The following is a 16,445-nucleotide window of genomic DNA, read 5'->3' on the forward strand; positions in this document are numbered from 1 at the left end:
GTGACAGCTTTTGAAGATGGCCGTACAAACATGCATGATAATGAACGAAATGGGCGACCTTCAGACATTACTGATGATTTGGTGCAAAAAGTTGATGAAAAAGTGAGAGAGAACAGACATTTCGTGATTTTGACATTATGTGATGAGTTTCCTCAAGTGCTCAAAGTGTGCTCTATGCAATTGTTGCCTAGTTAGGAAGCATATTTCTATGAGGATGGTATTCAAAAGTTGGTTGTATGATACAATAAGTGCAGCAGTATTCTCAATCGGAGGAGGCATTTAAAATACTCACAAACAAATGTAAACACGCCAAATATTGGTGGACATGATGTAGGAAAGTAGATTAAAGAACATGCTTCCACATAAAAATAAATTCCTATGCAAAGTCTAGTTGTTTTATTTTCATTTCAAACCAGTACTTACTTATAAAACATGCCTTGTATTTGTTACTGAAGGGATTGGTTATTACACTTCGCATGCATTGTGCATAGTCATATCCACAACTACAACTTACGGATGGAAAGCATTTATCTCATGCTTCTAGTAGCCCTCTTCAGTGTCCACTTTTGTAAACAGTGCACTTTAAAATGTACTACTGTTATAAGCTGGTTCAGGAACCAAAATAAGTTATAAATGATGCAAAATAAATGCTCAATGTTTGCTGTGTAATTGCATTTAATATTAAATTAAACAAGGAGCTGATAGAAGCAATACCCATAAGTTTTAATAAAATAAAAAAGTAAAGTAGTGTAATTAATTTTTTTGTTTCCATATATATGTCTGCATTCCTGATACATACAGAAATTCCTGCACAAACTATGATAGAATGCTGCCCAAGAGGAGGGAGAGGTGAGAAGGGGGGTGCACTGTGGGGGTGGTGGGACATAGCATACTCATAAAGCCGAGTATTGGGCAGTAACTGTTGTTTCTGAAGGGAAACGACATTGTAGCAATCTATGCTGGGTTTCTGGAAGAGTACATCAACAACAGTTCTTCCTGTGACAGTTAGTAAGTGACACAGATCCCCTAGTGTGGTCAAACAAGTCTGAATGAGGAAGACCAAAGTAGCAGGCCATCTCTCTGTGAACGATCAAGGATCACAAGAGAAGTGGAGACCCACTTGCTCGAAGTGGTGAGTGCAGAAAAAGTTAAAATCTGTCATGTCAGTTTTCATCATCTTCTACGTTTTGAACTTGAGAAAGGTCGCCACCAGCTAAATTCCACAACAGCTTACACCCATTTACGAAAAACCATCAAACAGATGCAGCACTGGAAATGTTCCAGCTGTGTCAGCCCATTCGGACAACTTCTTTAACCATCTAATTCATCTGACTTTCATAGGTGCCTAATAAACATTGACAAATACTATAAGCCCGAGACAAAGGAGCAAAGGAAACTGTGGAAACATGTGGATTTAGCACTGTCGAAAAAGGCGAGGATCTGATCATCATCAACAGAGGTGAAAATGTGTGTGTGTTGGGACTGACATAGTGTCATGTTACCAGATTATGCTTGTAAGGGACAAATCCATCACAGAAGCTTATTATCAAAAATCACCTGATGTGGTTCTTGCAAGGCTGTCGAGACAAAGTGATGTGGAAAGCTATTTGAGGGGACGTTTTTGCTCCACAATTATTCCCTGGCTTATTCTGCACAAGCTACAGTCATAAAAATGAAAATCAGTCATGGATCAGTTTTCAACATCTTGCATGACATTTTCAAAATGACAAAGGACGCCACTAGCTGGGTTCGACTCTTCACACTCATTCAAAAAGTCTGCCAAACTGAGTCAGCAACTGCTTCTTTAGGCCATAAAATTCTGCCTCATCCCATATTCCCCCAACATGGCATCCAGTGCCTACTTCCTCTTTCCTTGGATGAAGAACTCATTGCATATTTCCAGACTGACAAGGTGATTTTTGAGGTGGAATATTCCCCAAACAGTCAAAATGTAGACTTATAAATCTAGGTCATCACAAAGTCATCTATCATTGAGAAAATGTTTCGCACTGCATTATCAGTTTTTAAAGGACTAACACCATCACCAAGTTTGATAGCTGCAGCCGGATTTTTAAGGTGTTAATTAAAACTTTAAGAGTGCCCCTCATATTTATTTGTTCCTTATAGACTGGATCATTCCAATGAGAAATACTGTAAGAAAATTAATATTTTATATTGTGTAACACAATATCAATCAATAACAACACACACACACACACACACACACACACACACACACACAAAGACCAACATTCCCACACTCTTACTGTAAAAGCTCTCATATTTATCGATAAGTACCTTATAACCAATTTTGATTTAAGCTCGAAACACATTAAAATCTCTATCTTATGTCTATGACTGAAGTTTTTGAATATAAAGAAACCTGTGGTATTTGAAATAAAAGTAGCATGTCAAAAGCTATCAATGAAAGAAGTTTGTTTCTTACTGAATTTGGCTATGTATATGATGTCATACAGTTCCTGAGCATCCCATTGGGCACCAGTATCCAGGACTTAGTCCACACTTCTTTTCAGTATCTTGAGTGAAAGTTTAAGACATTGTTAATGGTAATTATTCATTGTACAGGGACATTATGCTCTTGGTGCATGCTCACTCCCTCCACCCCTCTCCCTTCCTCCCTCCCTCCCCCAAGGTAGAACCTGAACGAATTTTTAATGTCCATCGGGAATACTATCCTGGGACATAAAATCTTCCTTTTCCTTCAGAAAATTAGTCTTGAAATTTTCAATTTGGAGTATCCATTAATATCATCATCCTATATATTTTGCACCAGTAGTTACACATTATACAACTTCAGTTATTCTTTCGTTACCATACAGCTAATTTACAAGATTTTCAATGGTTGATATATCGAAGTGATAATGTAAGTCTTTGCAGCTGTCATTTCTCACATCCTAACACAATTATTCGTATACTTATAGGTTTATTTATAAGTTTACACATGATTCCCTTACTATGTCTGAGCTTTATTTACAAACCAGTCAATGGATATTTGAAGCACAGGTAAATCTGAGTGGTGTGCTGATTTTTGGTTAAAAGCAAAGTAGATTACACAAATCACAATCAGAACCATTACAGTGCTGGTAGATGTCACGTTTATAGTTGTGACACTATGATGTTATCTGTTGTGGTATTTATGTAGGTGCTGAACATTTGTTTGGCTGTAATTCACCCTTTTGGCATTGCTACTAGGTCGGTTAGTGAGCATAGAATTTCTGGATTTAGGGTATTATTTAGGAAGGTTAAGTTTTGGGTAGACAGCACTTAAGTGTCATCATACTGGTGTTTGTAGCTGGTGGACAAAACATTGCACCTGCTAAGTCACTAGTCAAACCGTCTATTACTATTCCGCTATCCCATAATTCTACTCTACTCATACCTGTTGGTTTCCCATGTTCATAACAGTTTACTATGACTACTTCTGGTGTAAAAGCTGAGTAGACCCAGGGGGTGTCCACTCTCTGGAAATGGGGATACAGCATTAACACTTCCCTTTGATATTCGCTTGATCCAGTTTTTCCCAGGAATTTATTTGAACTCATATAGCTGTAAGCCAGACTGTATCATCCTACTTGAACTGATTGTAACACATCAACATTATAGCATAGCCATCTCTTTGTTCTGAAATTATTAATACATATTTGGTCCACACCTGTATCCATTTTGGTATGCAATATGAGAGAAAGGAAATTTTATCACTGTCACCCCCTCCCTTCAGATGCAAGATTACTTTGACAAAACTATACCCCCATATACAAAGATAGCATTGTATCAATCCCTGGACTAAAAAGAAAACTAGAAGTGGAACAAAATAAAACTGGATGACTTCCTAATAATCTACACAAGAACAAACAAAGTTCAACATAAGCAAACAACAATCTTAAATCTCATCTATCGACATGGTCTAAGGACAAAGGCATTTTAGATGTATTCTGGTCGTCAGTCATCTGTTTCTTCTTTGTTCCATACGACTCCACATTTTGTACTACAGATGCTGCTGGTATCTGTGGCAGTGCGTAGACAGCTCCCTTAAGAGGCTTAATATGTTCCACGTGAATAATCATAGTCTTCATTGGTATCTGTATTTTTAACATTGAGAGGTGCCGTCATTTCCACTACCTGGTATGGTCCATAGTATCAGGTCAGGAATTTGTCTGCTTTGCCTTTTGGTGTCTGAGTTCATTACTATCGCCCATTGGCCAATCCTGTATTGCAGTAACTTCCCTTTGTGTTGTACTATCTGCTCTTGTCGTTTTAAATCTTTCATATTTGTGCATTTTACTTGTCGTCAAATGTCACCCAACTTCTTACCAACCTTTTTACTGATTCAATGTCGGATCCAATCTTCGGCTTGTGGGCATGGGTACATATATCACTACTGACACCAGATACACGAGTTCACTCCCTGACTCCTACAGTGGTCTGGAGAGAACCGGATTGGGTGTGGTAGTGAGGACCTAGTTATGCTCGAGAGCACCAAAAAAACTTCACTGACAATAACACAGTTACTGGGTAGTAATACAGGATTGTCTTCCAAAGCACTGCACAACAGCCGGGCTGGCACAGCAGTGCCTCATCAGCAGGGAGAGGCCAGCATGTACTCAACTTGCAGTACCACCGTGTCAGCAAAGTGTCATGTGGCGGCTGTTGCATCACGGGATGGCTATCAACCGGGGGACTTGGGCAGCCTATATCTCTATGTATCGCACTCCAAAGTGCACTCACTGATGTCGAATATTTGCAATCAGGAGGCAGGCCCCAGGTCCACATGAAGTACTCGCTGGCTCGTACGGGTCAGCTTTCAGCCTCCATTTAGGAGACAGAAGTCAGTGGCATCAGTATCTGCCACAATAACCAGACCAGCAGCAGCAGTGGATCCCCCCCCCCCCCTCTCCGCCCTCTCCCAACCTCTCACAGACGGATGACAGACAGCATCCAGGTCACACAGGTCAAGCCTCCAGCAGGCCTGCAGGGTGACGGTGACTTCCGTGCCCTGTTAAGTGTTGCAGCTTACACAAGGGCTGTGACTACACACTGGGCAGTCAGCACTCTGTGGTCAGAAATTTGTTAAGAAGGGTGAGTATTTACGTTGGCACTTCCCATGTGCTCTGTGGCAGATGGGATGGCTGTGACAACATGTGTCCTGGTTTTCCCTCACTGTCAGCTCTCCTACTCACTTCAGACTTTCGCTACTTCATCTTTCTGAGGTTCTTTTCTGCTGGCTCAACACCTAAATACTTATTGTTGCATTTTACTTAGCCTTCTTTATGAAACCTTTTGCTACTACCGATTTAGAAATATTGGTAGTAGCTAGTAGCTCTGTTACTAGCAGTTTCAAATTATAGGTAACCTCATCACCAAGGCACCATGCCCAATTGCAACCTTAGTGCAGAAAGAGGACCTCTCCATATTCCTTTAATGTGTCGATAATCGCAAAGGCAGCAGCACTATTGCCGTTGTTTCGATGAAACAGCTTCACGAGTAAAGCTCTGCTCACCTTGTCCAGACCCATGTTGATTGTCTGCAACTGTAATGCACACTTATGCTTGTGTTTCAACCTTATGTCACTGTATCAGTACTGGCACTTGACAGCAAGTCATGAAACTAACACTACCTACAATACAAATCCTGCAGTTCATAGTTTGAACATCATTACTATAAAGTTGGGTACTCATATGGCAAATAGTTATCCATCTACACTGGCTCAAGTAGTGAAAGTTTAGTCACAACCACCTTGTACATTTGGCACTTTTCTAGGAGTAGAGGAATCAGTGGAAGTCGGATAACTAATGGGCTCGTACAGATTGTTTCCACCTGTTGCCAGATTTAGCTATGAAACAAGGCAGCATGCAGCATGCACCAGTCAGCGTAGGTCTGGACAAGGTCAGCAAGGCTTTACTCGTAAAGCTATTTTATTGAAACAACAGCAACAGTGCTGCTGACCTTTGTGAGTATCGACACATGTCAGATAAAATCAAATTTGTGACTAAAACTGGCTTTCACAAATGCCTTTTTAGTGGAACAGACCCAGTTCTTTTATGCATTTGGTGCTCCGGTATTGGAAGGATTAGCTTACACTGTCATTTCCGCGGGATGTTCCTCAAGAATCTGAAATAGAGTCTGCAAGGAGTCTCCTCCCTAACCCCCCGATCCATACTAGCAGCACGCTTATGTATTGCTATGCCGCCTTCCTTCAATCCGACCTGTTATGGATCCCAAACACTCGAGCAGCACTCAAGAACAGGTCACACCAGCACCCTATATGCGGTCTCCTTTATGGATGACCCACAGTTTCCTAAAATTCTCCCAATAAACTGAAGTTCACCATCTGGCTTGCTCCCAAGAGCAATTTCCAAATTGCCAATTAATTCAAGCTTTCAAATCATGTTTTTCAATCCCAGCATAGAAAGAGGACCTCTCCATATTCCTTTTATGTGTTGATACCCACAAAGAAAGAAGGTGTACAACATAAATATTAGGCTAGTGTCTGGCTTTCATTGCATAGGAAAGGGCAGTGCTGCAGGAACAATGTTATGTGGAATTATGAACTTGCCAGAAATACCAACCAAGTTTGGATTTTATAATGAATTGGTGGGATCTTCTGCTGAAGATTTTGCACAAGCAACAATGAAGAAAGCAGTTGAAGAGGGCGGCGACTGATAATGGAAATCGTAGAGATTTAACTGTTGCTTTAAATGGATCATGGCAACGTAGAGGTCATAAATCTTCAAATGGAGTCGTGACAGCTACCAGTGGAGACAGTTGCAAAGTTACTGATGATGCTATTCTCTCCAAACATTGTGGATGTAAGGGCAATACCAAGGAGGAACATAATGAAGGTTGTGAAGCAAATTTTCATGGCACAAGTGGAGCAATGGAAGTAGAGGGAGTGAAAAGAATTTTTCCAGATCAGAGGAGTGGTATAATGTACGATATACGAACTATCTAGGGATGGTGATCCTAAGGGATATAAAATTGTAGAGCAACTCAAATCTTATGGCAATGAAATTCACATAAAAAAACGAATGCATTGGACATATGCAGAAGCGCATGTGGACTCGCTTGCACAAACTGAAACAGACATTATGATCCCAGGAATTTGATGGTAAGACTCTTGGAGGAAGAGGGAGACTGGCAGATTAATAATTGACAGGTTGCAGAGGTGTTATAGTTGTGCAATTAGGCAAAATACAGGAAGCACTGAGCATATGAGGAAAGAAGTATGGACATTATTTTTTCATACTGCATCAACAAATGAGCACCCACAACATGCACTATGTCCCACAGATGAAGACTCATGGTGTAAGTACCAATTAGGAAAGGAATATGACCATAAAAACGGTTTGCCAAATGCTGCATTTGATGTAATTAACCCCATATTCAGAGACTTGTCACAACCAAATTTATTGGGAAAGTGTCTACATGGGAAAACATAAAATCTCAATGAAAGCACGAACAATTTAATTTGGATCGGGATTCCAAAAAAAGTTTTTGTACAGATAAAAATAGCGCACTTTGTAGTGTATGATGCAGTTGCAACATACAGTGCTGGAAACATTATAAAATGTGATGTGCTGAAAGGTTTAGGTTTCCAACCAGGGCACAACACCATTTCCACAATGCCCCTAATTGATGATGAAAGACTAAGAGGTGCAGCAAGAAGAGACAAAGTCTACAACATGCAGCAAAAGGGAAGAAAAAACCTGTGAAAAGGAAACGAACACAAAAAAAAGCAGAGGATGCTGATTATCCATCATATGGAGCGGGAATGTATTAAAAAACATTGGAAGCCACTTCCCGCAAGTTTCAAATTTTTGTATTTAAGGAACATTTCCTAAAAAACCACTGATGAATCAAAATTATACACAATATTATTTATTTAATTTCCTTCATTGTTATAACAAATTGTAAAAAAATATTGTATAATTAAGGAGTTATAGAATAAAGGATGAAAAATTTTAGAGGAAAAATTGACAACATTAAAAAAAATTGTAAAACAAAACACAATAAATATTTCTGAACATGGCATTATAACTTCGTGGAGAAATACTCATTGAAAATATTCTCCAAATTTCAGAGCCATATGTTTAATAGTCTAAGAAAAATGTTCCTTATATTTGCCAAAATTAATACGGAGCAGATAGAATGTTCCGACTCCCCTTAAGGGAGAAGTATGATGTGCAAGGATTAATATCATCTGAAAACTCATTAGCATGAAATGGGGAGCTCAACCTCAGATTCTGAGAACACTGACTCTCACACTACATTTCTCTGCACCACCGTATGCAGCACCTGCCTGGTACAACTCTGCACATGCCAAATATGTTGATACAAGAATTATTGAGACAGAGTGCTGCCTAAAACCAACAGCAGTACAACAAATTTACCCCACTGTTGTCATAATTCCACCCACAATCAGAAGGCAAGTTGCAGCTGAGTCCGAAAGGAGAAGCAGTCTGATGATCACAGGCACATGTTACATGGTGACCAAATACGGCACAGCTGACTAAATTTCCAGCAAAGTTTTTATGTAAATGAGCAACACTTAAGACGAGCTGCTTGAAATATGGAAAGAAAATTTATGGCAAAAGTGTATTAATCAAATGCTGACAAAGCTTGAAGAAGAACAGGCTGATGAGAATAATCTACCATTTCCACCATGGAGGACACTCAACCATTTAAGAACTTGCATTACACACTGAAATATCAACACAAAAAATGGGGATATAAAGAGAGCAACTCCGGTGACTGAGGAGCAACACAAGATCATCAGTATCTAATGATATGTCCAAAAATAGGCAAAACTTGCACAATGGCAGTCCTCATCACAGTAAATGACAAAGCCATCCATGTAGCTAATTCTTAGAAATGTGCAACATACTTGGTGACCCAGATATGTAAAAGCAAGTAAGTAGGAATTGTGAATGCGATGTTGATTCCAGTACACTGCTCACCATGCGAGGAGGCGGTGAGGCTGGGACCACCCTCACCACTCCTCCCCCTGCAGCAGCCCATGTGCTGGGTGGCAATTGCACACTTATGCTCCCAGCACCACCCACAAAAAGTGAAAAGTAGTTGTAACTGCAATGCCTGCTGGATATGAAGAACATAAGCTACAATTCTCAATTTCTTGTTAACACTAAGTGCCAAACCTGTAGGATTCACCGGCCTGGAGTTGTGAAAAAATCAGGGCCCCTACATTTAAGTTAGCACAAAACACTACAACGTTACTTTACCATGTTTGGTCAGCATTAACCATTTTACACATGTTTAGTAACAATTGTCCATAGATGGCACAGCAGTATTGTTTATAGTGTCATGATTTGTGTTAAACCTTATCTTTACATTCTCAGTATTCCTTACATTGTTGTTTCATTTGTAACCATGTTTCAGCGAGATTTGTCAGATGCAGAAATCGTGGATTCGATTACAATAGCAACACTCCACATAATGTACAGAGGGATCCAGGGGATTCTGAATACAGTAATGTGTTTGAAGATAAGTACTCACTAATTTGCAACAATATATCACTCCATTACATACATTTCTGCTGAACATGTTTGTTCTGTAAGTGATGTACGTAGTATCATATAACGTGGTACTCTTTTTAGTGAATGAGATCGATGACAGCTTGTCTTCAGGTGCAGTTGAGAATGATGTTGAAGGTGTTGGGTCAAATCCAATGGCTGTGTCTTATCCAAAAGTCAGAGAGTGGACTGAATTTGATACTTACTGACCTCTGTCAGTGAATCCAACACCCAGGCAGATACTGATGACTTTTCTAAATTCTTAAAACACCTAGGTGATTTCTATAACTGTAACTCAAAGCTGTGCATTTCAAGAATGTTTTCTTTCACACCATATTGAGACAGAAAAGTGCAGATCCAAAACTGTACTAAATTTGTCACAATCCAATCAGCAGATTTGATGGGATGACTTTTTAAATACTGGACAAATTGCCTGGTTTCTATGGATGGGTACATAAAATAGACCTGGTACTGGCAGTGTTAACATGCCTATACACTGCTTAGCACCTTTGCTGCATACTGAGAAGCTACCTTAAGCCAAATCATTCTTTTCATTGCTGGTTTTTAGTTTAGCATAGTAAAATTGGTTAAAGTCTATCTATTTATCTCATTTAAAGCTACCTATTTTATGCAATTATTTTATGGAAATAGTTCGCAACCTCATATGAACTGTTGTGGCGTAGCAAGAGCCACGCCACTCGGAGGTAGCCGAAAGGCACGCGATCTAATGCAGACGGGCGTGAATTCTGGAACAGGATAACTATTGAATGGTAGCAAGAAAAGTACGTAGCGGCTTTATACTTAACTTTTATTCTCTGATGAATACAGCGTTCTTCTTGAGACATTTATACTATAACTCTCAAAGTAGGTAAGGCTAATGGCGCCTTGCTAGGTCGTAGTCATGTGCTTAGCTGAAGGCTATTCTAACTGTCTCTCGGCAAATGAGAGGAAGACCTCGTACGTCTAGTCGCTAGCAATGTCGTCCGTACAACTGGGGCGAGTGCTAGTCCGTCTTTCTAGACCTGCCATGTGGTGGCGCTAGGTCTGCAAGTACTGATGGCGGCGACACGCGGGTCCGACATGTACTAATGGACCGCGGCCGATTTAAGCTACCACCTAGCAAGTGTGGTGTCTGGCGGTAACACCACATGAACTATACACAGAGTGGTTCACAAAGATATGCAAATATTTTAATATGTTATTCTACAAGTAAAACTAAAGAAAAAATTTCATATAAACATAGGTCCACAAGTGTTTAGTTACACAGTTATGGCTAATAAAAGATTTTGCCTGAAATTCAGCAACTTCGCAACTATGAAACCACCACAAAAACCGAGCGAGGTGGCGCAGTGGTAAGACACTGGACTCGCATTCGGAAGGACGACGGTTCAATCCCGCGTCCGGCCATCCTGATTTAGGTTTTCCGTGATTTCCCTAAATCACTCCAGGCAAATGCCGGGATGGTTCCTATGAAAGGGCACGGCCGACTTCCTTCCCCATCCTTCCCTAATCCGATGAGACCGATGACCACGCTGTCTGGTCTCCTTCCCCAAAAACCAACCAACCACCACAAAACTGTACGAGGTTAAAGTAAAGCACAATTTCCATTTATTTTATTGTTACTGAGCTGGTGAATCAAATAAAACGTGTCCCATACGTGTATCTGCAATAGTTTTCCAGAACATCCAGAGAAGCAAAGAAGTAATTTCGTAAAATTTTTAATTCATTAACTACTTGGCCCAATTTGTTTTTTAAATTCCAGACAATTGCACAAAGTTTTCAACTGAAGTTGTTGAGAGTTTAATTTTGGAAAAATGATGGTAATAACATTAACTGAAACTGTATGAATGTGTCAGATAATCTACTTTTATTAATGCCATAGCACACGTGAATTCATGTTAAACCAGAAAAAAACCAAGCACAGTATTAAGGAAGTTGTACAGTGTACATACAATTTCACAATAAATGTTCAAAAATGTCTCCGCTGAGTTCAATGCATTTAGCTGCATGTGTATTGACAGATTTTGTTGCTCGTTTCAGTTTCACAGGGTTGTTCTTAATTTTGTCTATTGCATTAATAATGTGAGCAAGTAATGCCTCATGTGTATTGACTTTGTCCTCATAAACTATGCCTTTCATTCATCCCATACACAAAAATCCATTGACGTTAAATCGGGCGATCTGGGTGGCCACAGACGGGTAGCATCACGACCAATCCATTTCGGGGGAAAAGGTTCATTTACATGTGTGGTAACGGCATTGGTGAAATGTGGAGGCATGCTGTCATGTTGAAAATACATTTGCAATTGTGTAGCAAACAGAACATCTTTGAAACAAGCAGGGCATTTCTTCTTGAAGGAATTAAGTCTCACCAGTTAGACATCCTGGGTAAATGAATGGTCCAATAAAGTGTGTGTTGATTATATCACACCACACATTTATGCTAAATTGCTGCTGCAAATTGCACTGCACTGTTGCATGTGGGTTTGCTTCAGACCATATGTGCTCCTTATGTAAATTGTTTATATCAGCTCGAGTAAACTGTGCCTCATCGGTAAATAAAATGTATTTATGTAACTGCTGATTAGTATTTACCCAGTTGCACAACTCCAAGCAAAAGGCAGGATCTCCCAGATGTAAATGATACATTTTTTGTTCGTGGTAACGATACAGGTTATTGTACTTCAGTGTACACCATACCCTGGATCGTGAAATGCCTAATCGTTGAGAGATACATCGTGTACTGGTACCCAGGCTACGTTGAACAGCATCCATAATATCCTCATCATCTTCTTCACATATTGAGCGCATGTACTGATTATGAACACTAGGTAGAGAAACTGTCTCCCATAAAATTCGAAATACTCCACTAATGGTTTCTACATTTGGAATCCTCCAAGTTGGATAACGTACATGATATTCATTAACTGCAGCCACAGCATTACTATCACATTTTCCATAAATAAACACCATATTGGCATCTTCCTCTGTCATAAATTTGAAAGGCATCCCTATTTCACAAACAATCTACAAACAACAACAGTTACTATGTGGTTTCACTTAAATACACTGGTGGTGTTATATTCTTTCACTAAACAACACAGAAAACTAACTTGTTTCAAAGTTAGGAAATGACAAACAACTCACTCATGGTTGCCAACAATGACATAAATGTTTCTTCATTCTTAATGGAAAGTAAACAAATTTACTTGTATAATAATCTTTGCTTCTCTGGATGTTCTGGAAAACTATTGTAAATACATGTCTGAGACATTTTATTAGATTCACCAGACCAGTAACAATAAAATATATGGAAATTGTGCTTTGCATTATGCTCATACAGTTTTGCAATGGCTTCATATTAGTGAAATTGTGCTTTGCATTATGCTCATACAGTTTTGCAATGGCTTCATATTAGTGAAGTTGATAAATTTCAAGCAAAATCTTTTTATTAACCGTAACTCTATAACTAAACATTTGTGGACTTATGTTTACATGAACTTTTTTCTTTAGTTTTACTAGTAGAATAACATATTAAAATATTTGCAAATCTTCGTGAATCACCCAGTATAACAGTATCAAACTGAATGTACAAAATCAGGCCCGGAATTTACTGTTTGTTTAGACTGAGCACCCAGTACTAACACACAACACTCATATCATATCAACATTGTAACCGATATTTTTGTTGCAAGAATTGGAATACCATTTTATCTGATGACCTGCTACTACTGGTTAAATTGTTCCTGTCTCGCACTATTTTTGGTACCATTGTCGAACCACAAAATAATTTGTTGCTGCACACAATGTGGTAAGTGTAATCATTATGTGCAACACACCAAATGTTCTTGTAATGAGCAGAACACACACAAAAGCATTTGAATAAATGAAGGAAACAAAGTTAACATTTGTGAGTGGATGGACAAAAGGATAATCAACATAAGGGATTGACAGACAGTGAGTGGCATTATATATTGAGAAGAAATGGTCAAATTCTTGAAAAACTTCCACCTGGTGGTGTGAGTGGAACAACATTGTAATTGCTATTTGAAATGAGAAAAGTCATCCATAACTTGCATAGGCAAAAAGTAGTGTGTGATAAATATTTGCAGGATTCTAATACAGCAGTGCAAATGTCAAAACTGGAATATTTTGAACATTATTTCGATTTTTTGCGTGATTTTTCATTCCGGTGTAAGCCTAAATGTCACATATTTTGTTAAACATTAAGAATATAATTTTGTTCTTTTCAAGGAAAGTTTTTCCACTGTCAGTTCTCAGGTGAAAACTTAACAGCAAAAGATAAGGTGCACCTCTTTCAGAGATTTTGGGTACTTCATTATGACATATAGACACAACTGTTGGCTTTCTAGTGCACTGAGATGGGTGATGTGAAGAGACAAAGAAGGAAGTGTATCCCATTGCCATTGTTCACTTGAATTTCGATTGTCTTTAGAGATTGTTAAGGTATCCATTTGTCAAAAGAGTGTAATGTTTAGCATATTACACATCAGACATGCAAAATTTGGATCAACAGATTAATGAGTAATTCATCCCACAAAGGTAAAAGAAGAAAGCACTCTGAAAGAACCTGCAGACTGCCAGCTCATGACAGACTTAATGCTATTAAAATTCAGATATGAATGTGCACAAAATGTCTGCTCTTCTCCAGGAGAGAAACCTCGAACTACATATCAGTGAAAATATATAGAGTGATATTTTCAGAACTTATTTTAATATAAAATTTGGTGTTCCACAGTTAGATGCGTTGGTAGTCTTGGGAGACAGAAATTGGATCTTGATGAATTGAAATTCTTCAGGGTGGTGGTCTTTCAGGCCTGGAGAATGAGCAGTAGTGCTGTCCATAACAAGCACGACATGGATTGGCAGATTCATCTCAAGCAAATATTTTTTCACCGAAGGACCAAACAGTTCATTGAACCAATCACAAAAAAGATCATGCGTCACGGGCCTCCACATCACATTTAACCCACTCTTCTGGACTTAACACTTCTTGAAGGCTTGTGGAGTTCCTGAATGGTAAACAAGCAGCCATTTAATTTACAAATCACCACTTGCAATGGCACAGAACAGCAATGCGAGACAGTCTTTCATTGGCTTCTGACCAGGCAATGCACTCTCCTCTCCTGTTATTAAGGTACATTTTGGCATATTTTTCCATAGACCCATCTCATCACAATTAAAAACCTGCTGTGGTACAAAACCCTCAGAATCAATGAGCAACTTGAAGTTGCTGGTGAAGTTCTCTGCTGCCTTCATGTCGGAGCTGGCTGCTTCGCCATGCCTCACAATGCTGTGGCTGCCGGGTCTTCTCTTAAACTTCTCAAACCAACCATAACTTCCCTTAAACTCTTCTTCATCTGCTGATGATTCTAGTGTCTTCTTAACAAGGCCAACAAAAATTATTCTAACTTTCTCACAAATAATGTTCTTGTTAATATTGTTGCCTTTCAATCACTTCTCATTTATCCTTGTAAGCAGCAATCTCTCGACATCATACAGAATACGAAGGCATTCTTTAGTGTGCAAGCATGTCATTTCCATTTAGTTAAGGACACCTGTGGCGAGAGGTTTGTTTCCTGCTACCTTTGTGTTGGACACCTACCTTTCGTGAACACAACAGCAATGATGTGGAATTTTTATAAGTAGAAGTACTTGCCATGTCATGTATTATTTGCATAACAAAAGCACACCATGAATAATTTACAAATTAAAAGAATATGATGATGCACATACCACCCGTATTTGCAGATGACTGAAGTGCAGATGGTGTGCAAGTTGTAGATGAGTTATCTGAGAGAGGTGCTGCACGAACCTTCATATACCGTTCAGCCAGTACCTAAGAAAGAAGAGAACTACAATATACATATTCTGAATGACAATTTGTTTTTTAATACAATTACCAGTAAAAGAACATTGATAAATATTGGGCTCCATAAATATTAATCACAATGGAAAATGGTTCTACAGCTATGTCAGTACAAACACCAAACTGGCAGCCAACAAGAGTTTTCTTTAGTTCTAGCCATCAGTTTTGTTGGTGGCATGAGTGCCGAGAAGTCAGTTTCAGTGAAGATAGCTACCCATATAATTTTTCTAGCCTGATTATCACACAATAACACAAGCACTGTCAGTGGCAACTACACAGTATACAGTGTGCCAAGGCTGCTGCAAATCAGGAAGTGTTATCATTATGAACCAACCCAAATTGATAGGTACTATCTGATTTGTCTTCCTTGAAATATCTGCAATAGACAAGGTCACAATTGCATGTCGTCAATCGAATATGCAGCAGAGTCCCAACAGTAACGGAGGTGACTTTTGTTGGTCAAGAAACTGTAATCTCTATTTTTACTACCGCAACCCCTTTGTCTCCATTTCCTACGTCATCGGCTTTTTTCATTCATGTCTGTCACATTTCCTTTACCATAACTTCTATTTGTCATTTACACTTCTTAATCCCTGCCTTCATTTTCTAATTTATTACATTTTCTGTTTGACACATCATCAAAATCTGAATTTATCTGTCACATTGTTATACCTACTACACTCATTACTTTGCACATCACCTCTTACGAACTTCATATTACATTTGCCTCATCCTTTCTACAAAAATAGTACAACTTTTTGTAAGATGTACATTTGATTGGTTTCAAAATCTATTTCAATAGATTTCGGATTTGGTATACCTGCAGGCACCATTCCATGAGGTTTCGCCAAATACCCAGGCACTATTCATTGCTGCACTAAACTTCATTGCAGTTTGAAGAACAACAGTCACTTGCTATTATCTGATCAAACATATGGCAGCATACTTTCAGAGCCAGTTCCATATGATTAATTTAATTCGTTTCAAGAAAATTATAACCTTACAAA

General features: G+C 38.9%; 1 protein-coding gene across 1 annotated transcript in view; it reads right to left on the reverse strand.

The window, feature by feature from the left end:
* The window catches only part of LOC126184964 (RNA exonuclease 1 homolog), a 230,746-nt gene that overhangs the window by 68,392 nt on the left and 145,909 nt on the right, over positions 1 to 16,445 (reverse strand). The window contains exon 5 of the mRNA XM_049927660.1: positions 15,306 to 15,408. Within this exon, the coding sequence (XP_049783617.1) occupies positions 15,306 to 15,408 (103 nt within the window). The remainder of the gene's footprint in view (positions 1 to 15,305; positions 15,409 to 16,445) is intronic.

The sequence above is a fragment of the Schistocerca cancellata genome, chromosome 4, assembly GCF_023864275.1.
Source record: "Schistocerca cancellata isolate TAMUIC-IGC-003103 chromosome 4, iqSchCanc2.1, whole genome shotgun sequence".
NCBI classification, from domain to species: domain Eukaryota; kingdom Metazoa; phylum Arthropoda; class Insecta; order Orthoptera; family Acrididae; genus Schistocerca; species Schistocerca cancellata.